Source organism: Natator depressus, chromosome 19, assembly GCF_965152275.1.
Source record: "Natator depressus isolate rNatDep1 chromosome 19, rNatDep2.hap1, whole genome shotgun sequence".
Classification (NCBI taxonomy): Eukaryota; Metazoa; Chordata; order Testudines; family Cheloniidae; genus Natator; species Natator depressus.
In genome coordinates, this window is record NC_134252.1 from 19,483,919 (window position 1) to 19,507,816 (window position 23,898).

At 42.4% G+C, this 23,898-nt stretch overlaps 1 protein-coding gene across 6 annotated transcripts in view; it reads right to left on the reverse strand.

Moving 5' to 3' along the window:
- The window catches only part of ZMPSTE24 (zinc metallopeptidase STE24), a 116,408-nt gene that overhangs the window by 51,406 nt on the left and 41,104 nt on the right, over positions 1 to 23,898 (reverse strand). For all 6 annotated transcript variants that reach the window (XM_074934537.1, XM_074934534.1, XM_074934535.1 and 3 more), the window contains 2 exons: positions 9,381 to 9,497; positions 1,556 to 1,708 (listed from right to left, as the gene is read on the reverse strand). In XM_074934537.1, the coding sequence (XP_074790638.1) occupies positions 1,556 to 1,708; positions 9,381 to 9,497 (270 nt within the window). The remainder of the gene's footprint in view (positions 1 to 1,555; positions 1,709 to 9,380; positions 9,498 to 23,898) is intronic.

A 23,898-nucleotide genomic window follows, 5' to 3' on the forward strand; every position in this document is an offset into this window, starting at 1 on the left:
TACAAATGCAAAACATGATTAAAGTCGATTTTAAATAATTTGATTTAAATCTAACCACCCTCGATTTGGAATAAAATAAAGTTATTGCTGGTAAAGCCTGCAAGTGGCAAAAATTGTTGGAAAGGCAAACAATGATAAGGACACATCAGTTCCACAGAGCAATCAAAATCACCTGGTAAGTTGGGCTCATTTTAACATGGGCTTTAATGCAGCCAAATGCAAAGTCATGCATCTAGGAGCAAAAAGCACAGGCCACACTTATAATATCACGACCTGTATCTTGGAAAGCAGCATCTCTGAACAAGACAGTCATCGTGGAAACCAACTGAACATGAACTCCCTGTATGATGCACTAAGACAGTAAATGCAATCCTTGCATTAGCCAATATATTTTTCTAGAAGGCTTTGTACATTTTGTATTTATGCAAAGCTGTATAGTTATGAACCTAACTTCCAGCATGCTTTTGCACTTATGCGAAGCTTATGGTGAACAACGTACCACCTTTGTTCTTTGTGTGCGTTGAACTTGTCAGGAGTAAGATGTGTTCTGTTAAGGATTGCTATATATGAATTGTTGGTAAGTATCGTTAGTATAAAACAGTTTATGTCACTATGGTCTGCTGCTACTTCTACTCTACAGTTCATGAACATCTGGAAAGTTATGGTGTCTGGTTGATATAGATGTCTTTGTATACTGGAAAATAGATATGAAACTAGATAAGGAAAAGGGGTAAGGTGTATTAATCTTCTACTTGCTGTAAACAAGTGGACAAAAATATGTCAGATTAACTCGCACTTTGGAGCGGACACAGATTATGTGAGCTGTGATTGCTGTGAGACCACTTCCCAGAGACTGATCACGTACGACCCTCTCTGTGCCAATTTTTCTGTTTAATAAACCGATTGAGTCATCTGACATTTCATTAATCATTAATGAAAAACGAACCCTAACAATTGGAAACAGAAGCAGGGAAATAATACTTTCCCTACTTCTACTTGATACTACCTCTGTCAACATTAGTGAGATCATCACTGAATATCAGGTCCAGTTCTTCCATCAACCTAGCTACTGCCTCTTGGAGAGGTGCATTCACTACAGCAAAAGGAGAACCCCTCGCATCACTGTAGTGATTGTCTACACTGAAGTGCTACAGCAGCTATGCCGCTGTAGCATTTTAAGTATAGACATACCCTAAGTACTATGTAACTGAGGACCAGTGGCTGGATGCTTGAAAAAGGATGTCAGATACTGTTGACAGAAATGCACATGTAGTCAAACTGTTATTTCTTCTTGATAGAAGACACTTCAATATTAGATTAAATGTATTTTTAATTTAAATGTCACATTAATAAGCTTTTATGAGCATTCAGAGGAATAATAAACATGAGCTGCTGCTGCTGGACTAATGATAGTCATAAGATTGTAAAGACTGATAGGGTTCCCACTTTAAATTTCTTCCAGTTTTAAGAAATATATTATTTAAAAAACTCTGTGCACTATACTCTGAGAACAAACTAATATTACAAATGGACAAAAAAGTACCTCCATACTCACCAAGGAAACAACTAACGTGAACAGCCAGGCATAAATGAAGAAGTAGTCTCCCCCTATTTTAATAATGTAAAGCAGAAGAGCGGTCACAGGCAGCAGAATACATTGAGTCACGATAAACTTCTTGATGGCATCCTTAAAAAAAAATCCCAGTGTCTGTAAAGAAAGAACATTAGTGATATTCATATTGTAGTTATCTAAGTGGCACTGTGGGTTAATGAACTGGTCTTTCATCTAATGTTCAAAAATTATTCTAGGTTACAAGTAAGAGGAATACAGCAATACTGATGTGTGCCATAGAGCAACACAGCAAAGGCAACAATTAAATTTGGAAGAACAGTTACTTACCTTTCAGGAACTGTGGTTCTTCAAGATGTATTCTATACATGGATTCCACTCTGGTGCACATGCATCCCATGCATACAATATAGGATTCTCTTGATCAGCAGTATCCGATGGAGCTGCACTTGCACCATAGATGTCCTTGCACCCCCGCCCCCCATTCAAAGATAAAAAGGGTAGAGTGAACCCAAACAAAATGGGAATTTTTCGTAATATTTTTATGAAGTCTATGTGTGCCTCAGCTTCCCACTGTACTTTCCATTGCTATCCAGGGCAGGGCGGGGAGCGGGAGGCTGAAGTCTGCTCTCAGGGCAGCACAGCAGATATGAGGTGTTTTCGTCACTTTGCTGTCTGGGCCACAATGAACAGGTCCTTAAGGAATAGGATGGAACCTACAGAAAGCTACCCATATCAGTGCATGATTCCCAAGAGAAAATGGGAAACCCCAATGACCAAAACATTCACACCTAGTAGTCAATCACCACGAGAAAGGTGGTTTTTCCCACCGCCTCTGAGCAGGAAAGCTGAGAAGAGACCAGCTCAGAAACAAAGGACAGAGAGGTGACTGGTAGCGGATTAAGAGTGGTTTCTGGAAAAGGCTGGCTGCTCTCATGTGGGACTGACAAAACAGTCAGAGACAAAAGCAATAATGGAACCCATTACAGCTTGGCTGATGGATTGCTCTGGCTTGGCCAGGTGGACACACATTTTATTTCTCTGTGCTAAACTAAGGACTTCCAATGTTGTATTCCAGTTAACTAATAAATCCTACTCTATTTTGAAAATACTGCTTGATGTCACTGCAAGTATTTGCTGAGGTGAATTAGGCCCTGAAGAGTGCACAAGCCTCTGATTAGGAGTCTATCACAATTGGATTTGCTGGCAGAGCTCACAGTGTGAAATAGGAGTGCCTGAGCCCAGAGGCTCAGCCTCTGAGTGGGTGAGGCTGCATGGCCTACTATGGTGTGGATTGCACCCTCAGCAAGTTTGCAGATGACACTAAACTGGGAGGAGAGGTAGATAAGCTGGAGGGTAGGGATAGGATACAGAGGAACCTAGACAAATTAGAGGATTGGGCCAAAAGAAATCTGATGAAGTTCAACAAGGACAAGTGCAGAGTCCTGCACTTAGGACGGAAGAATCCAATGCACCGCTACAGACTAGGGACCGAATAGCTCGGCAGCAGTTCTGCAGAAAAGGACCTAGGGGTTACAGTGGACAAGACACTGGATATGAGTCAACAGTGTGTCCTTGTTGCTAAGAAGGCCAATGGCATTTTGGGATGTATAAGTAGGGGCATTGCCAGCAGATCGAGGGACATGATCGTTCCCCTCTATTCGACACTGGTGAGGCCTCATCTGGAGTACTGTGTCCAGTTTTGGGCCCCACACTACAAGAAGGATGTGGAAAAATTGGAAAGAGTCCAGCGGAGGGCAACAAAAATGATTAGGGGACTGGAACACATGAGCTATGAGGAGAGGCTGAGGGAACTGGGGATGCTTAGTCTACGAAAGAGAAGAATGAGGGGGGATTTGAGAATTGCTTTCAACTACCTGAAAGGGAGTTCCAAAGACGACGGCTCTAGACTGTTCTCAGTGGTAGCAGATGACAGAACAAGGAGTAATGGTCTCAAGTTGCAGTAGGGGAGATTTAGGTTGGATATTAGGAAAAACTTTTTCACTAGGAGGGTGGTGAAGCACTGGAATGCGTTACCCAGGGAGGTGGTGGAATCTCCTTCCTTTGAGCTTTTTAAGGTCAGGCTTGACAAAGCCCTGGCTGGGATGATTTAATTGGGGATCGGTCCTGCTTTGAGCAAGGGGTTGAACTAGACCTCCTGAGGTCCCTTCCAACCCTGATATTCTATTATTCTATGAAGGAAGAAAGTGAAACCCCTTGGGAGTCTATTACTGAAGGGATTTCTCCAAGAGACTGTTTAAAAACTGGGGCATAGTATCAAGACTGTGGATCTGTGACACTTGTTTTTTCTAAGTTGGTGCGGACAGGCCTCTTTCATACAATGGTGTGCTGTTTGGCTTCCCTCTGGTTTTAACAGAGCTTGGGAAAGAAGACTGGAAGGTGAATCAGCTGATTTAAATGAAAATTTAAGACTTTTTAAAGAAAGAATTTGGAATCAGGCCTAAGAATTACATGGTGTTCCACAAAGACTAGTTAAGGTGGACCAAACATGAATTTCCTCTACTCTCCATGCTTATATTATGTAGTCTTCATAGACAAGAGGCATAAAGAGCAGTCTCTGAGGGGATCAGAAGGGGGACACATCAAACCAATACTACTATGCTAAGGTCCCAGAAAGGAGGGGGCTCCCAGACTGAGGCAAGCACATGAATGAGCTTCTTGAGGAATCTAGCAACTGTAGGGAGGAAAATATGCTATGAACCTGAACAGGTGGATGATGTGCCCATATTGCTGCTAACTATACCCTTTCTGGATAGCCCTGAATGTTTTAGGGCAGGCAGGCAGACCAGAATAACAGAAACCAGGGCTTCCAAGGAAGAGGGGGATGTCCATTAGAAATTTTATTACTACATATCAAAGTGTTCTGGACTTCCATAGAACAGCTTCATTGGATGACCACTTGCAAGCCAGAATCCAGGCTGCCAGATAGAATGATGCTAGATCTGGGTGTAAGATACGACCTCCATTTTTGTGAAGCCACACTGGGTAGAACAGATGTGATAAGCAACTGTATTGACAGATTTATCAGATGAGAGTACCAGAACTGTCTAAGTCAAGCTGGAACTACCATAATCACAGACTGAATCTTGTCCAAGTTTCTTCAGGAAATCTTGGTACTAATGGGATCAATGGTTAGGCATACATGAACTCTGCTGTCCATGAGGTGAGGAAGGCATATGATCAAACCTCTCTGAAGCAGAGCATCCAGCATTTCTTCTTCTAGACTGTGGCAAATAGGGAGGCCCCAAAATAGACCTACCCACAAAAGATACTTCGCATAATTGAGTTTCATAGTTAGCTTGTGCTTGTCTGATCTAGCTATCCTAGCTGATCCAATGGGGCATTTTGTAAGCTTGGAGGATGCAAAGCCACAGGTTAGATTTGAAGACCAATGCACTAGTCCTAATGACTTCTTGACAGAGCCAAGTTGATCATGTTCCTCCCCACCTATTGACCTAATACATAGCTGTTGTATTGTCCGTCATCACTTGGATTGTGGATCCCTGTAGCAAGGGTCGAAATGCCACACATACTAGATGTATGGCTCTAAAGCTCAAGGATAATAAGGAGAATTTCCTGCGGGGGCGGGGGGGGGGTGGAGACACAAGAGCACAGAGTCTAAAGGTGGTCCCCAAATGAGCTCCCCATCTGAGTGTGTGGTATCTGTCATCAACTTCTTGGCAGGTGCTGCTCTATCTGGGACAAGGTGTTGCAGTTTGTAGCAAAGCTTACTGAGGAATAAAAGAGAAGAGAGATCTGTAGTATGTGAGGAGCAACTAGTGGCCTAAACATCTGTGAAAAAGTTGCTCTAGATGCATCTGATACAATGGAATGTTCAACGTCTGCTTTCACTATGACGGACAGGGCTTTGTGGCTCCAGTCTTCGGGAATATCCAGAGTGGGCCAAACGACCATTGAGGACCCGCAAAAACTCCATGGACGTGAACATTCTGTGAGAAGTCCTCTCCTCATTAGATTGATGCTCACCACCTGAATGCTGGACCCAAGGAAGCAACTACATGCACAGACTAATGGTATATAAACGTGTGAACGGTGCTCCAGGTGGATGCCTGACAAATCTACTGCATAGCCAGGCTCTTGTTTGGCTCAGGAAGTTGAGCTAGGATTTGCAACCTACAACGTAAGCCTCCGATACAAATCCAAGTCAATTTTGCTCAAATTGGTCTGGATGCCTTTTATCCCTTTTTTGGGATTGTGGCAGAGGACAAAGATGTGGAGAATGTAAAGTCTTGAGTTCTAAGGCGGTAACGTTTTAGGTTTCTATGACAAAAGGGCACCTTATTACAAAACACTAGGAAAGAATCAATGTTCCCTTACATAGCACCACAAGATGATGGCTGCTACAAAGACTTTTGGAGATAGCAAGCAGACGGCAAATGCCTCACTGACTGAGAACGAACAATGAGATGGGTGAGCAGGGTGAAGGAAAGTAAGGTCTACTTTCTAGCTTTTCCATTTCCTGGACTCTAGTGAGCAGAGGATGAGAGCCAATTAACTGGCTGAATAACAGTCTCGAGAAAAGAAGCTTGCCACTTGAAGTGATGTAGGATTAGACCATTTTCCAAGACATCTGGGAAAAACAAAATCCAAGGCCTAGGGGAGTTCTGAATCTCTTCAAAAAATACTAAGCAGAAACAAATTCCAGACACTATAATAGAATTTGGAGGGGACTGCCTGCAGAACTTAAGGAGAACATCAGTTGCCTGACCAAAGAAACCAAAAAATTTCAAGGAAACTTTCTCAAACCAGGGTTTGAGGTGAAGATTCTCTAGGCCTTTGTGAACTTCTGGGCCTTGAGACAGAAGATATGGAACTAGGGGGAAGGCAAGCAGATCCTGGGCTGACAGCATCAGCAATTCACAGAGCCAACATCTAAAGGGAATCAGTGATGATTATCTTTCCTCTACAACTTTCAGATTCCTCCAAATTCAGTACAAAGGGGTAAGGAAAACTTACAAATCTCTCCTTCCCTCTCCATTCCAAGGGATTAAAAAGGCATCCATCATTCAAGTGTCTCTGAACTCGCAACAAAATCAGCATAAACTGGGTAGGCATTCTTGGCTGGGGAAAGCAGATCCAGGCCTGGAGAGCCCCATTTTCAGCAGAATGGCCATGTGTTCAGGAGCCTTTCCCTTGACAGAAAGGCATTAGAAATGTAAGAACCTTACAAGATGAGCTGGTCTGAGGGAGGTAAAATAATGTTTTGCAAACATTATAAACATTATAAGCTTCTGCAGTTTCCACGATATGCTATGCATCCGATGAAGTGAGCTGTAGCTCACGAAAGCTCATGCTCAAATAAGCTGGTTAGTCTCTAAGGTGCCACAAGTACTCCTTTTCTTTTTTCTTTTTACGAATACAGACTAACACGGCTGTTACTCTGAAACCTGTCATTATAAACATTGCTTCTACAAACTAGTGCCTTACTCCAAGTTCTGCTTTGCCTAAATAAGTAATCCACTAGATATTGTCCAGTTGGATGAGGACAAGGAGATGTGCTTCCTGAAGAGTATTAGGGAAAATTGCATGGACTGGAGTTTGCAAAAAATCCATACATTTCTTTGCCTCCTTGGCCAGGTGCCCTAAGTCAACCCAAAGATAAAAACTGCTCATTGGCTTTGGAAATGACTAACCAGTAAAAGTTGTGGAGAGGCACATTTCTGTTTAGATGCATGATGCTTCCACCAGCCCACAGATTGCCTAAGTGGGGCTAAGAAGGAAATTACTTTTCTCAGAGTTGATTATAAAGTCCATGACCGTAATTAACTGGGCTGACCTTTATACTTGATGACTCTGCCTGCCAAGAAGGATGGAGTATCTAGAAACTATCAGCAGCCATTGGTACAATATGCATCTTCTGTGAGCAAAATACTGTTGCTATGACAACCACTTTGGAGAATACACACAGAGCAGACAGTAGGGCAAGATGATAAATTGAAATATTCATGGTCCAGAGCAAACATCAGGCAACCTCTGCTTCATGAGAACATGTTGTCCTGCAAAGAGGAAAAATGGGTCTGTGCTCTTTTTGCTTCTTTATGAAGATGAATGAAAGGCTGAAAGGGGTTTGGTTTTGAACTCACAACACTCTTCCCTCAGATGTTTCTCAGGCATTTGAGTGTGTGTGTAAGAAGTGAAATAAAACATGAAGTTTTAGGTATTTTGAACAGATGTCATCTCCCTTCTCGGTTAATTAGGTTTTGTTTCCGTAGTATCTGTGATGTCATATTCATACCATCTCCATGGCCCACAGGAAATTTCAGGAAAAAACTGCTAGGCTAGACATGTAATTCTAATGTGTGAAACCAAGATGATTTTGGGGAGCAGAGTGCGGGGGAGCAGGAGAGGAGATATGAGGAAAATTTTCAGGCCTTCTTTATACATCGTAGTAAAAAAGCCTCAGTTATTTTTCATTTGTGAGTCACCTGTAGGTTGATGGAGGCAAAACAGTCTCCTGATTCTACTGCAGTAAGGATGAAGTAACTGCTACACTGGCTCTACTTTGAAATGTCTATAAGTAACAAACAACTAGTTCAGCTACTTTAGATCTAGCTTCGACTCAGTCCTCCTGGCTCCTTGGAAACTGCAAATAGAGATGAGAAAATCCCAGGGCATCTGGTATGACACTCTTGCAGGTGAAGCAGATAAATTCTCTACAATATGATAAAGGGCTTCCCTGATTGATTTCCCAACTTTCAGCCTGTGTTAAACTGGAACTTTCTGGTGGGCCCTGGGCCCTACAGTCCTTTCCTGGAGAGATATAGTGCTGTGCAGACAGCTACAGCCAAGCCTTCAAAGTCTACAGAAATAAATTGCCTATTATGATCTGGATAGAAATGTTTCCCTCTCACAGAAGCAAACCCTTTCTTCAGAGGAACTGGAAAGAACTAGGGCCAGGGAGGAAGGAAGGAACCAGGCCTGATTTACCCTGAGGAGGTACCCCTAGCTGAGCAAGAACTAATGCAGAAATTGAGACGGGGAAGCTCTCTGAAGAGAGAAATCCTGCCAGTGTAGGAGGGAGACCTATGCAGGTGATGGGGAAGGGGCAGGTTAAGGAAATTGAAGCTGCTGGAACAAGACAAGTGAGTAGTTTGTAGGAGGTGTGAATGAAGAGATGACCTTTCTGGTTTAGCAGAAGGCGGAATTCATGAGGCAGATTAAGGAGGTAAACCAGAGATGGTGCTCTCAGCCTCACTCAATCAACTACATGCAGTGCCTGGACTTGGGTGTCAGAAGTGCTTCTGGGGAGGGCTAGGCAGCAGCCTGGCAAAGGAACACTCATTAGACCTCTTCAGCATAAGGGGAACCAGGCTGTAGGAGGCAGAGACAAGACCTAACTGACAATGGAAGTGATGAGACAGGAGAGATTCTTGGCTACACAACTAGGGTATATATTTCCTCTTCTCTTTGCTGCAACAGCTGCCACCATCTTCCCTGAACAACTTGACATAAGACATGACTGATCCCTTCGTAGGTGCTGGTGTGATGTTTGTGTGAGGGCAGCTGCAGAAAGAGCTAAGTACTAAGAATTGGTGGTCTGGAACAGGTAGTGATCTGATGATATAAGGGAAAGCAGAAGTATCTGGGTATCATGGTCAAAACATTCAGAGATTTAGGTTCCCACAGAAACATTAGTGTCACATTGCATGTGGTAAAAGAAATATCACTGGCAAATAGGACATATTTACAGATATTTGTCCACCTGGCATTTTCCATAAACTAACTTTAATTTGGAAAGCTATTTCCGTACATGTATATTTCACAGTACCTGTTGATTGAAGCCATGTTTCTCCTCTATGACAAAGGTATTATATAGACTCCATGGGAGGCCAGTCACCGCACTGAAGAGTGTAGCAAGCAGCAGAAACACCAATGACTGAGCGATCTATACATACATAAGAAAGAGTTCCTACTTATAAACTTCTTACAACATAATTTAGACATCTTATTGCCAATAAAGCAAATGTACATAAATAGTATAACAGGAACTGGCTGAAAGCTAAAGCTAGATAAATTGAGGCTAGAGATAAGGTGCAAATTTTTAATGCTTAGGGTCATTAACCAATTGAACAACTTGTCTGGAGATGTAGCAGGTTAATACTCCAAGTGATAGAATAAAGTTTGGACGTCTTTCCAAAAACATGATGTAGTTAACCGCAACATTTGAGCTTAATGAAGGATTTACTGGGTGAAATTCTTTGGCTTATGCTAAGCAGTAGCTTGGACAAGATGATAATAATGGTCCTTTCTGGCCTTAAAAAAATCTATAAACAGGTTTATTAGTATTTGAAGATACGGTAAGAAATATACATGGCAAAGTGTGAATATGTAAAGCCCAACAACGTAACAGACACAGGATGCCCTAATTAGAGCCCATAATACAGGGGGAAGTTACATACACAGATTTCTGATAACAGGATACCCTCCTGAGTCTTGATTTGTTCCAAAGTAGTGACCATTGTTAATCATGTCCTATCACTTTCCATGGAGGATAGAAGTCAATTTGTCCAGGATGGCAAGGTTTTTAATTTGACAAGTCACTGACTAAGCTAGATCCAGCATGCATTTTTTGAATAGAGAAAAAATACAACTGGCTGACTGGAACAGTTAAGCATTAAGCTCCTGTTCCTAGGAGCTTTCATCAAGTCAGTCATAAAAGCTGAAACTATGAGTATATTGGCATCAATTTTTCAGGATGTATAAATAACAATTACCTGGTCAGTTTAATTGCCTATTACGTTTTGGCCAGTGAGACTGACCAGTTTCTTTCCACTGCACAGCTGCTCCAAAGGCTACAAGAAACAGTAGACAGGGACTCAATCCAATATTTGTTGGAAAGGGGAATGAAAGGACATTTCCCTCCTGCACTCTTGCTTCTCCTCACAGGACCAAGTCCTTGACTCTGTAGCTGTTCATAGCCTTCAGAGTTGCAGTACAGTGAAAATTATCAATAGCCAGCTGGTCAGTTTTCACTGTTCAGATCCGAAACAGGCAGAAGCAATAAAAGTGACAAGATACTTGCTATTTGAAGGCTGTACAATAAGGGCTTGTCAACAGTTGAAAAAGATATAACACATCCTAACTAAATGTCAAGCACTATGTTAAACGCAATTCTGTTGACTTTGTAGAAAAGGGTTGTCATATTTGACATTGTGTGCGCTTGTCATGATGGTACTCCTGAAGAAAGAACTCTCCTCTGCAGTTCTTGGTCCAGGAAAAGAAGACATAAGCTGGCCCTGTGTCCTGCTGAGTGAGTGTTCCTGCAACCTGCCCTCTCCCACCAGATGTTCTGCTGTCAGGTAGATCTGATGAGAAATCATCATGTCTGAGAGCTTCATTGCCTCTGAGGAAAGTACAATGCAAAATACCAGACACAAAATTGATAAAAATTCCTAATCTCAGAATTGCCCGCAAGAAGGGCCAGCCCTAGGCTTTAAAACAGTGCTCTCCAGGAATAGCGCTCAGCAATCTCTTTGATAATAGGAAAGTAAATCATAGTGAACATCTCTTCATTTCAAGTGCATTGACAGTGACATCTCTGATTAACCCTCAGGAAATGTAGTACGACAGAGTGAAACTTTGTCACAGATACAGTTTCCAGACTACTAGTCAGACCTCTTGACACTCGTTTTGCATTTTGTGTGTGTCAAAGTAGCCTTTATAATGGCTGTAACTTCTGTATGTTGTGTCTGAATTGGATGTATTTTCTCTAGAATCCCAATTTACAATTTATTTCTAATCTGAATTTGTCTAACTTCAATTTCCAGCCATTGGATTGTGTTATACTTTGGCTCTTCAGTCTAGCAGACAAATTATCAAAATTTTTTTCCTCAGATAGGTACTTACAGACTAATCAAATAACTCCTTAACCGGTCTCTTTGTTAAGAGAAAGATTTAGCTGTTTTCTAATCATTTAATCATTCTCCTAGCTCTTGTCTGAGCCCTTTAAAATTTATCAACATCCTTCTTGAATTGTGGACACCACAACTGGACACAGTATTCTAGCAGTGGTCACGCTAGTGCCAAATACAGAGGTAAATAAATAACCTCTCTATACATAGTCAAGATTCCCCTGTTTACATACCTAATGTTTGCATTGGCCCAGTTGGTCACAGCACTGCACTGAAAGTTAATGTTCAGCTGATTACTCACCATAACCCAAAATATCTTCCTTAGTCACTGCCTCCTTCCATACTGTAGGGAATGGCTTATATTCTTTGTTCCTACATATAATGGGGGCAAAAAAAATACTAACTTGTTTTAAGACTGAGCTTAATAAGTTTGTGGAAGGGATGGCCTGATGCAATTGCTTACAATGGCATATGGCCCATTCACAACCACTATTAGCAAATACCTCCAACAGCTGGAGATGGGACACTAGAGTGGGGAGAGTTCTTAGTTGCTACAGAGAATTCTTTCCCAGATGCCTACCTACATACTCAGGGTCTAACTGATCACCATATCTGGGGTCAGGAAGGAATTTTGCCAATTTGACCTGGGGGAAGAGACCCTGAGGGTTTTTCACCTTCACTGCAGGGTAGGCCATGGGTCACCTGCTTGTGTGAACTAGACTAAATGGTGGTTTCTCTGTAACTTGGGAGTCTTTAAATCAAGATTTGAGGAAGTCAGTAACTCAGCCAGAGGTTATGGGACTACTGCAGGGGTGGGGTAAGATTCTGTGGCCTGCGGTGCACAGAAAAAGTCTGACTAGATGATCATTATGGTTTCTCTTGGCCTCAAGTCTATGATTACATTTACATTTAGCCGTATTAAAACTAGGGCTGCCAAGAAATTAATTGCACTGTTAAACAATAATAGAATACCATTTATTTAAATATTTTTGGATGTTTTCTAATTTTCAAATATATTGATTTCAATTACAACACAGAATACAAAGTGTACAGTGCTCACTTTATATTTATTTTGATGACAAATATTTGCACTGTAAAAAAGAAACAATATTTTTCAATTCATCTAAGTACTGTAGTGCAGTCCCTATCATGAAAGTTGAACTTACAAATGTAGAATTATGTACAAAAAAACTGCATTCAAAAATAAAACAATGTAAAACTTTAGAGCCTACACATTGACTCAGTCCTATATCAGCCAATCGCTCAGACAAACAAGTTTGGTTAAAATTTGCAGGCGATAATGCTGCCCGCTTCTTGTTTACAATGTCAACTGAAAGTGAGAACATGTGTTTGCACGACACTGTTGTAGCCGGCATCGCAAGATATTTACGTGCCAGATCCGCTAAAGATTCATATGTCCCTTCATGCTTCAACCACCATTCCAAAGCACATGCGTCCATGCTGATGATGGGTTCTGCTCAATAACGATCCAAAGCAGAGCAGACCAATACATGTTCATTTTCATCATGAGTCACATGCCACCAGCAGAAGGTTGATTTTCTTTTTTCGGTGGTTCGGGTTGTGTAGTTTCCGCATCGGAGTGTTTCTCTTTTAAGACTTCTGAAAGCATGCTCCACACCTCACCCCTCTCAGCTTCTGTACAGCACTTCAGATTCTAAAACCTTGAGTCGAGTGCTGTTTTTTAGAAATCTCACATTGGCACCTTCCTCACGTTTTGTCAAATTTTCTGTGAAAGTGTTCTTAAAATGAACATGTGCTGGGGGGGTCATCATCCAAGACTGCTATAACATGAAATATATGGCAGAATGTGGGCAAAACTGAACAGAAGATATACAATTCTCCCCCAAGGAGTTCAGTCACAAATGTAATTAACACATTTTTTTTTAAAGGAGCATCATCATCATGGAAGCATGTCCTCTGGAATGGTGGCTGAAGCATGAAGGAGCATACGAATGTTTAGCATATCTGGCACGTAAATACTTTGCAACGCTGGTTACAAAAGTGCCATGTGAATGCCTGTACTCACTTTCACGTGACATTGTAAATAAGCAGGCAGAATTATCTCCCGTAAATGTAAACAAACTTGTTTGTCTTAGTGATTGGCTGAACAAGAAGTAGGACTGAGTGGACTTGTAGGCTCTAAAGTTTTACATTGTTTTGGAGTGCAGTTATGTAACAAAAAAAAAATCTACATCTGTAAGTTACACTTGCATGATAAAGAGATTGCACTACAGTACTTGTATGAGGTGAATCGAAAATTAATATTTCTTTTATTTTTACAGTGCAAATATTTGTAATCAAAACAATAATATGAAGTGAGCACTGTACACTTTGTATTCTGTGTTGTAATAAAAATCAATATATTTGAAAATGTAGAAAAACATCCAAAAATATTTAATAAATTTCAATTGGTATTCTATTAGCCTGATTAATCACAATTAATTAATAACTGCGATTAATCAACAGTCCTAATTAGAACGCATATTGTTTGCTTGTGCTCAGCTTGCCAAGCAATCCAGATCAATGCTGATTTCAAGTTTTCTTCCAGGTCATTAATAAAAATGTTAAATAGCTTAGAGACAAGAACCAATCCCTGAAGGTCCCGACTAGAAACACACCTGCTCAATGATGATTCCCCATTTATAATTACATTCTGAGACCTTTCAGATAGCCAGCTGTTAATCCATTTAAATGTGTGCCATGTTAACTTTGTTTCATTCTAGTTTTTAAATCAAAATGTTGCATGGTACCAAGTTATATGCCTTAAAGAAATAAAGGTTACTTACCTGGAAACAAGGTTTTTCAAGATGAACTCTGCAATATTTCCACTCACTGGATATTCTCACTCATGGAATGCTCCGACCAGGGCGGCCTGAATGGTTAAATTCTACTAGCAGCAGCTTTTGGAGCATCCATGCATCTCCCTTGCCATCCTCCCCCTCCCCCCCGAACTGTGAATATTCAAGGGCAAGGGTTTAAAAGAAGCTTGGTGCTCCCCCTGAGTTCCTTCCCCTGCAACCCCAGCCCTTTAGTAAGTAGGACTCCATGTTAGTGGGGAAAAGGTCCCGTGGACCCTCCATTACAGATAAACTTCATTTCTTGCTTTGAGTGTTCTTGCATATTCCCAGTCCTGGGCTAGATTAATAAACAGTATTCTGACCAGTGATGGTGGGACCCAGAGTTCTACTTAAGCAAAGAACGGGATTACCTTGCCAAGCTTTCTATCCAATCTAGACCCAGGTTGCTGCTCTACATATCTCTATCAGAGGAATATGTCTAGAGAAAACCATGCAAGCTGTCTTTGATCTAGCTGAATGAGTTCTGGTGACTTGAGGAATGGATAATCCCTTCAATTTATAAGATTCATAAAAATCTAATCTAACTCATTTAGAGAGAGACTGTACAGAAATAGCTTTGTCCTTGTTTTTTGGTCCATAAATTATAAACAACTTTGAAGACTGTCTAAACTGTTTAGTCCTGTCTAAATAAAAAGATAATCCTCTCCTCACATCCAACACATGTAATTTAGCTCTCTCATCATGTATATGGGGCTTGGGAAAGAAGACTGGTAAAATTATAGAATTATAGATTGATTTATGAGACAATATGACATTTTTGGTAAAATTTTAGGGTGAGTGTGATGCAATTCACTTATGAATCTCACAAAAGTGACTTATCAAAAACACTGCTTTTACATATGGATGAAATAAAGAACCGCTCCTCAGAGGATCCAATACAGATTCCTTTTCTTTGAGTGCCCTGGAACAATATCTCTGGCATTTCCTGTTGTTGCTGGATGCAAACGGGTCTATTATTGAGTTCCTCCATAAACTGAAGAGGTGATTCACCATTTCATCCTTCAAAGACCATTTATGCATCTGACCAGAGGACCTGCTCAGATGATCTGCAAGGGGGTCCTGTTCCCCCATTTTGTGAATTCCTACTAGATAAATATCATGTTCTATAAAATAGTTCCAAAGACTCTTGGACTCCCTGCATAATTTCACAGAGTGAGTCCCCTTTATATTATTTAAACAACACTGCTATAGTGCCTGTTACAATCTAAATTGCTTTGTATTTGAGTTGAGGTTAAAAAGATCTTAGAGCTAGTTTGATTGCTCTCAGTTTTAAAATACTGATGTGTAATTTCCTTTCCTTTGGTGATAATGATCTTTGACCAACAATTTGTTGGCCAGATGTTCTCGCCATTCTAAGACAGATGCATCCTTGATCAGTATTACAGATGTTGTATGGTGATTGAAAGTGTGCCTTTCATTGCATTTTGATTGTCTATCCACCATATTAATGACGTTAACAGCTGTCAAGGAACTAATTTTTTCAATGCACGCTGTCTAAAGAGGATTTATAATTCTTTGCTAACCCGTGCTGAAGGTCTCATCTGAAGACAAGCATAAGGAGTCACTGCTGCACTTAACACCCACAGACCCAGCAACCGAAGGAAGAAAAGAATAGATTGTCTTAGTGACTGGTGGAAGAGATGTATACCTCTTTTTATTTTGATCTCTCCCCACTCTGGGAGAAAAGTTTTCTCCACAGTTGAATCCAATATGCCTCCTATAAAAAAAAATCTGAGTAGTGTTTAGACATGACTTTTCCCAAATCTGTAATCCCAGACTAACAGAAGTGAACATATTTGACATACATGTAATAACATCTCTTACTTGGGTGACACTTTTATTAATCAGTCATTAACTAGATACAGGTATACAGTAGAACCTCAGAGTTAGGAACGCCTCGGGGAATGGAGGTTGCTTGCAACTCTGAAATGGTCACAACTCTGAACAAAACATTATGGTTGTTCTTTCAAAAGTTTACAACTGAACATTAACTTAATACAACCTTGAAAAACTTTACTATGCAGAAGAAAAATGCTGCTTTTAACCATCTTAATTTAAATGAAACAAGCACAGAAACAATTTCCTTACCTTGCCTTTTTTTTTTTTTTAAACTTTCCATTTTTTTTTTAGTAGTTTATGTTTAAACACAGTACTGCACAGTATTTGCTGTGTGTGTGTGCGTGTGTGTGTGTCTGCTGCTGCCTGATTGCGTACTTTTGGTTCCAAATGAGGTGTGTGGTTGACCGGTCAGTTCATAACTCTTGGTGTTCTAATGAATATACATGCTCTGCCTTCTTAGGTATGCTGCAACAAGAGGCATTTTGTAAACATCCTGGGTGCAACGGACAACCTGAAAGAGAGGACCTTGTACTGAAAATGGTCCTCTCTAACAACAAAATGCAGATTCTTCCACTGACACAGTCTTATAAAAAAGTGGAAGTATGTGTGTCTTTTAAGTCCAGACCTGAAACCAATCCTGGAGGGAAAGAGACAGTATTATAGAAGTTAGAGACAACCAATGCGGAAGTGAAATTTCTTTATAGAAGTGTCTCCTTAAGTCCAAATCTCCTTAAATCCAAAATAGGGCAAAGGCTCCCATTTTTGGGAGGGGAAGGGGGAATTAGAAAGTAACACAAGTAAAACCCTTCCCCCTTGATCTTGTGGAACTACCTCTATTGCACCTAACTATAGTAGAAATTGAACCATGTTTTTTAACAAATTGAGATGACCTTGTTCTCTGTCCAGCTATAAAGCAGGTGGGTGGAGGGGGGGGGGGCAGGGGTGTTTGAATTGAATTGTGTAAAACACATGAAATAACTTAAAATCCATCTGTCTGATGTTATTAACTCCCATGGGTAATAAAAACAGGACAGCCAGTTTCAAAACTATGGACAAAATGTGCAAATAGATGGACTTGAAGCTCCATGTCCTTATGTCAGATCTGATATCTTGGAGGAACTGTACAAGATGAAGACAAAACACCTTCCTTTTATTATTGTAAGGTTTGATTTTCTTCCTCTGTTGTAGCTGGTCTTGTGAGGTGTAATGTTGAGGTTGGAAATGACATGCCCTTCTCTGATAACTGTAATGAACTGAAGCAGACGAAGAAGTTGAGTATTCTCTTTAATACTTGTTTAATGGAGTTGATATGACCTCTTCCTTGTATTAAAGAAACCTAAAGATCTAGTAGTAGATCTTATACTTTTCATCTTCTCCCGCATCTCATCAGTCTGAACACTAAACAGACCTTCTCCTTCAAATGGAAGGTCGCTGATCCTCTTTTGTGTCATGAGGGAGTCCCACCAATTTTAAACACGTGTGTCTCCTTTGTGAGACAGCCAAAGCTACTGATCTTTCTTAAGTATCTGAGGAGTAAAAAGGTGCTCTCAGCTGTTGCTTAGCAACATTCATTCCTTCAGTCTAAACTCCTTCAATCTAAAACTCCCCTCAGTTCCTTCTCTACTGCAGAGTCCCACACTGAGAACTCTGAAGTAGAGGGTAGGAGGGTGGGTTGTGGAGCACCCACAGGGGAAAATAAATCAAAGAACCATCGTTACTGCACAAGGTGAGTAACTTCCTCCTCCTCAAGTAGTGTTCCTATGGGCGCTCCACGGTAGGTGACTTCGCAGCAGTATCCCCCACGGAGGGCTGGGACTTAGGAATGGAATCTGTTACAGAAAGTACTGAGGAGCCGAAGATGGCATTGGAGGCTGAATCTCCAGTGATTGCATAATGATCTGCGAAAGTGTGGACAGAGGTCCAAGTCACTGCTCTGTAGATTTCCGAGATAGGGACACCTTTAAAGAATGCGACCTTGGTAGAAATTGACCTTGTGGAGTGCATACGGACTCCAGACGGAGGCAACAGGTTGCATCCTTGCTAACAGAGATTAATGCAACTCGAGACCCATTTGGATAGTCTCTGAGCCAATATTACAAGAGCCTCTGGGTTTTTCCACGAACGAAAGGAAGAATTTAGGGGATTTTCTAGTGACCTTAGTTCTGTTCAAGTAGAATGATAGTGCTCTTCTAACATCTAGCATATGCAGAATCATCTCGCTGTTGCCACAATGTGATTTTGGGGAAAATACAGGGAGAGTGCCCTGTTGATTCATATGGAAGGTGGAGGCAACTTTAGGGAGAAACTTGGGATGCAGCCTCAGGGTTACTTTGTTTTTTAAAAAAGTGGTGCTTGTTGAGGGTAGATTAGAAATGCTGTCTTCATGGAGGTGTAAGAGAGAGCAAGTTGCCATGGACTCAAAGGGAAGGCTAGTCAAAGCTCTGAGAACTAGGTTAAGATCCCAGGTCAGAGTGCGTGGTCTCACATGTGAGAAGAGATTCCCAATGCCCTTAAGGAAGAGAAAATTTCTCACCTTGTGCAGTAATGATGGTTCTTCGAGATGTGTCCCCCTATGGGTGCTCCACTGTAGAGTGGGTCTGCATCCCTACACTCCTGACCGGAGAATTTTGGTAGCAACGTCCGTTCAGCTCGCACATGCACTGTTCCCACATGCTCTGCCAAGAAGTTAACCCGCGCTGCATTGGCGAACCCTCCCCAGTTTCTTCTCTACTGCATAGTGTACAATGAGAACTCCAAAGTAGAGGGAAGGTGGGTGGATGGGTCGTGGAGCATCCACAGGGACACACACCTTGGAGAACCATCGTTACTGCAAAAGGCGAGTAACTTCCTCTTCTTCTTTGAGTAGCAACCCTATGGGTGCTCCACTGTAGGTGACTCCTGAGCAGTATCCTGCACTGGAGACTCGGGTTTTGGAGTTGAGTCTGTGCTAGATAGTACCATACGCCGAATCTGGCATCTGCAGCAGAGTCCCCCAGGATGGCATAATGTTCTGCAAAGGTACGTGCAGATGCCCAGGTAGCTCCTCTGCAGATTTCTGATATAGGGATACCCTTGGAGAAGGCGATGGATGAGGAAACTGATCTCGTAGAATGTGTGCGGATTGTGGATGGGAATGCTAAATTGCAAGTCTCATAACAGAGTTTGATACAGTTGGAGACCCATTTAGAGAGTATTTTGGCAGAAATAGTTGTGCCCCTAAACCTGTCCATGACGGAGAAAAAGTGTCTCAGATTTTCTAAGAACACTTGTCCTGTTCAAATAAAAGACCAAGGCTCTCCTTATATCAAGCACATGGAAGATGGCTTCCCTTTTATCATGGTGAGGCTTGGAATAAAATGCTAGAATGTGAATGAGTAGGTTCATGTGAAATGCGGAAGCGATCTTGGGGGTGCGCTATCAGGGCTGCTATCTCCCCTATCCTTCTTGCTGAGGTAATGGTGATAAGGAACAGAGTCTTCATGGAAAGGTGGGTTAAGGAACAAGTGGCTATGGGTTCAAAGGGTGGTCTAGTCAGTCCTTTTAATACTAAATTGAGATCCCATTGTAGAGTAGGAAGCCTGGGCTCGGGAAAGAGGCTCACTATGCCTTTGAGAAACCTCTTCCTAGTCAGGTGGGAAAAAATTCAGTACCCTTCTACCTGCTGGTGGAAGGTCACTATTGCTGGTAAGTGTACTTTTAGCGAGATAACAGAGTCCCAATTTCTTGAGATTCAGCAAATAGTCTAGGACTACAGGTAGAGAGGCAGTATCTGGGGCAACTCTTTTGGACTAGCACCAGATCTGAAATCTGGTCCACTTCCATAGCTAAGTACGATGAGTAGTCCTTTTCCTGCTATGAGATAACACTTCCTGTACCTCTTCAGAGCATGATGTTTCTATGCGCTGGAACCAAGAAGTCTTTGAGCGGTAGTATCTGCAGTCTGGGATGTAGAGTGCATCTCTCATTCCGTGAGAGGAGATAAGGAGTGGTTGGAAGAGTCATCAGTGGACACAGCGCCAGTTGTGACAAGTAAGGGTACCACACCTATCTGGGCCAGATGGGATCCATAAGTATGATGTTTGCTTTTTCTCTTTTTACTTTCAGTGGGACTTTCAGCAATAGAGAAAATGGGGGAAAGGCGTAAACAAGGCCCTTGTCTCATTAGAGGAGGAGCGCATCCTCCATTGTCCACTGTGCATTGTGGGAAATGCACCAGTTCCATAACCTTAGTGCTGCCATACAAAGGGAGGGCAATGTGGCGCCTCCTTGATGGTTTACGTAATACACGCATGCTATATTGTCCAGCATGTGTGTTTACCTCTGATCATTGGAAGTGAGCACACCCAATCCTGACCGGGGGAGGGATAGCTCAAGGGTTTGAGCATTGGCTTGTTAAACCCAGGGTTGAGAGTTCAATCCTTGAGGGGGCCATTTAGGGATTGGAACAAAAATTGGGGATTGGTCCTGCTTTGAGCAGGGGGATGGACTAGATGACCTCCTGAGGTCTCTTCCAACCCTGACATTCTATGATCCCCCAAAAGAGTGCTGGCCGGTGCTCGCTCTGGAGCAGTACTATGGACATTTCTTGTTCTGGTAAGTAGTAAACAAGTCTATAACGGGCGTCCCCCATCATCGGAATATGTTGCGCAGTATCACATTCGTTGTCATGAGGGATTTTGTGGCTCAGATTGTCTGCTGTGCATTGTGGGAAATGCACCAGTTCCATAACTTTAGTGCTTCCACACAAAGGGAGGGCCATCTGGCTTCTCCTTCATGGTTTATGTAATACACGCACGCTATATAGTCCAGCATGTGTGTTTACCTCTGATCACTGGAAGTGAGCACAGCCAATCCTGACGACCGAGTTCAAGAGACAAGAGACAATTTGCACTGCCTTGTGAGATTGTTGATATGTGTCTCCCATCCTATGAGGGATGCATCGGTGATGAGAAGTAGTGATGGAGAAGGTTGAGCAAACGGGATTCCAGTACAGGTGTTTGCTGAGTCTTTCTACCAATTCAAGGATTTCTTGATTCTGGTGGTCATCAATAGCCATTTGTCTAGGTTGTCTTTGTCTAGCTGTAGCTCATGAAAGCTTACGCTCAAATAAATCTGTTAGTCTCTAATGTGCCACAAGTCCTCCTTTTCTTTTTGCAGATACAGACTAACACAGCTGCTAGTCTGAAACCTTTGTTAGGTCTGTAAACCAAGCTGAACCATGATTGGAGGCATTTCATGCAAAGTCTGGCATGAGCTATCACTGATGTGCCCACGGCCATGTGCTCCAGAAGCCGAAGGCAGTGTCTGGCCAATATATGAGGGCTGGATTGCACTACCTTTATAAGCATAGAGGGACTGAGGAATCTGTGTTGTGGGAGGAGCACTTTCACTCGGACAGAGTCAAGGTCGGCGTCTCTGTACTGGTATTAATGGTATTAATGTCAATTTTTGTGCATTGATTTGCAGGCCCAGATTCTTGCATAGATCCAGAATGGTATGGGTAACTCACTGGGCTTTGACGAAGGAACATGTCCAGAGGAGGTAAGGGCAGATCATAGAATCATAGAATCATAGAATATCAGGGTTGGAAGGGACCCCAGAAGGTCATCTAGTCCAACCCCCTGCTCGAAGCAGGACCAATTCCCAGTTAAATCATCCCAGCCAGGGCTTTGTCAAGCCTGACCTTAAAAACCTCTAAGGAAGGAGATTCTACCACCTCCCTAGGTAACGCATTCCAGTGTTTCACCACCCTCTTAGTGAAAAAGTTTTTCCTAATAGCCAATCTAAACCTCCCCCATTGCAACTTGAGACCATTACTCCTCGTTCTGTCATCTGCTACCATTGAGAACAGTCTAGAGCCATCCTCTTTGGAACCCCCTTTCAGGTAGTTGAAAGCAGCTATCAAATCCCCCCTCATTCTTCTCTTCTGCAGACTAAACAATCCCAGCTCCCTCAGCCTCTCCTCATAAGTCATGTGCTCTAGACCCCTAATCATTTTTGTTGCCCTTCGCTGGACTCTCTCCAATTTATCCACATCCTTCTTGTCGTGTGGGGCCCAAAACTGGACACAATACTCCAGATGAGGCCTCACCAGTGTCGAATAGAGGGGAACGATCACGTCCCTCGATCTGCTCGCTATGCCCCTACTTATACATCCCAAAATGCCATTGGCCTTCTTGGCAACAAGGGCACACTGCTGACTCATATCCAGCTTCTCGTCCACTGTCACCCCTAGGTCCTTTTCCGCAGAACTGCTGCCTAGCCATTCGGTCCCTAGTCTGTAGCGGTACATTGGATTCTTCCATCCTAAGTGCAGGACCCTGCACTTATCCTTATTGAACCTCATCAGATTTCTTTTGGCCCAATCCTCCAATTTGTCTAGGTCCTTCTGTATCCTATTCTTCCCCTCCAGCGTATCTACCACTCCTCCCAGTTTAGTATCATCCGCAAATTTGCTGAGAGTGCAATCCACACCATCCTCCAGATCATTTATGAAGATATTGAACAAAACCGGCCCCAGGACTGACCCCTGGGGCACTCCACTTGACACCGGTTGCCAACTAGACATGGAGCCATTGATCACTACCCGTTGAGCCAGACAATCTAGCCAGCTTTCTACCCACCTTATAGTGCATTCATCCAGCCCATACCTCCTTAACTTGCTGACAAGAATACTGTGGGAGACCGTGTCAAAAGCTTTGCTAAAGTCAAGAAACAATACATCCACTGCTTTCCCTTCATCCACAGAACCAGTAATCTCATCATAAAAGGCGATTAGATTAGTCAGGCATGACCTTCCCTTGGTGAATCCATGCTGACTGTTCCTGATCACTTTCCTCTCATGTAAGTGCTTCAGGATTGATTCTTTGAGGACCTGCTCCATGATTTTTCCAGGGACTGAGGTGAGGCTGACTGGCCTGTAGTTCCCAGAATCCTCCTCCTTCCCTTTTTTAAAGATTGGCACTACATTAGCCTTTTTCCAGTCATCCGGGGACTTCCCCCATTCGCCACGAGTTTTCAAAGATAATGGCCAAGGGCTCTGCAATCACAGCCGCCAATTCCTTCAGCACTCTCGGATGCAACTCGTCCAGCCCCATGGACTTGTGCACGTCCAGCTTTTCTAAATAGTCCCTAACCACCTCTATCATAATGCCCTGGGAACATATGTTGGCTGCTACTACAGAGAGGACCCAGGAAAATACTCTGGGGGCTGAAAAGAAGTGAAAAGGGAATATTCTATACTGGTAGCAGTCCTGGCCTCAGGTGAATCTGAGGAATCTTCTGTGACATGGTATGATTGAAATGTGGAAGTACACATTTTGGAGGTCGAGGGCCAAAAACCAGTCTCCTTTTTCTAACACTGGAATAATCGTTTCCAAAGTGACCATCTTGGACTTTTGAGTGCTCTGAGGTCTAGTATGGGTCTCCAGCCTCTTTTTTCTTGGGTATCAGGAAGTAACGAGAGCAAAAGCCTTTCTCTCTTAGATGTGTGGGCACCGGCTCTGTGGCTCCTACGCTGAGGAGATGACCTATCTCTTGACGCAATAAGCTCTTGTGAGAAGGGTCTCTGAAGACTGACGGGGAAAGGTGTTGGGTGGTGCCTGTGAAGTGGATGGAGTATCCATCTTGAATAATCTCCAGTACCCATTTGTTGGTTAAACGTTCCCAAGTGCTGCGCAATGGGATGAGACACATCCATACGGATGAAAGGCTGTGA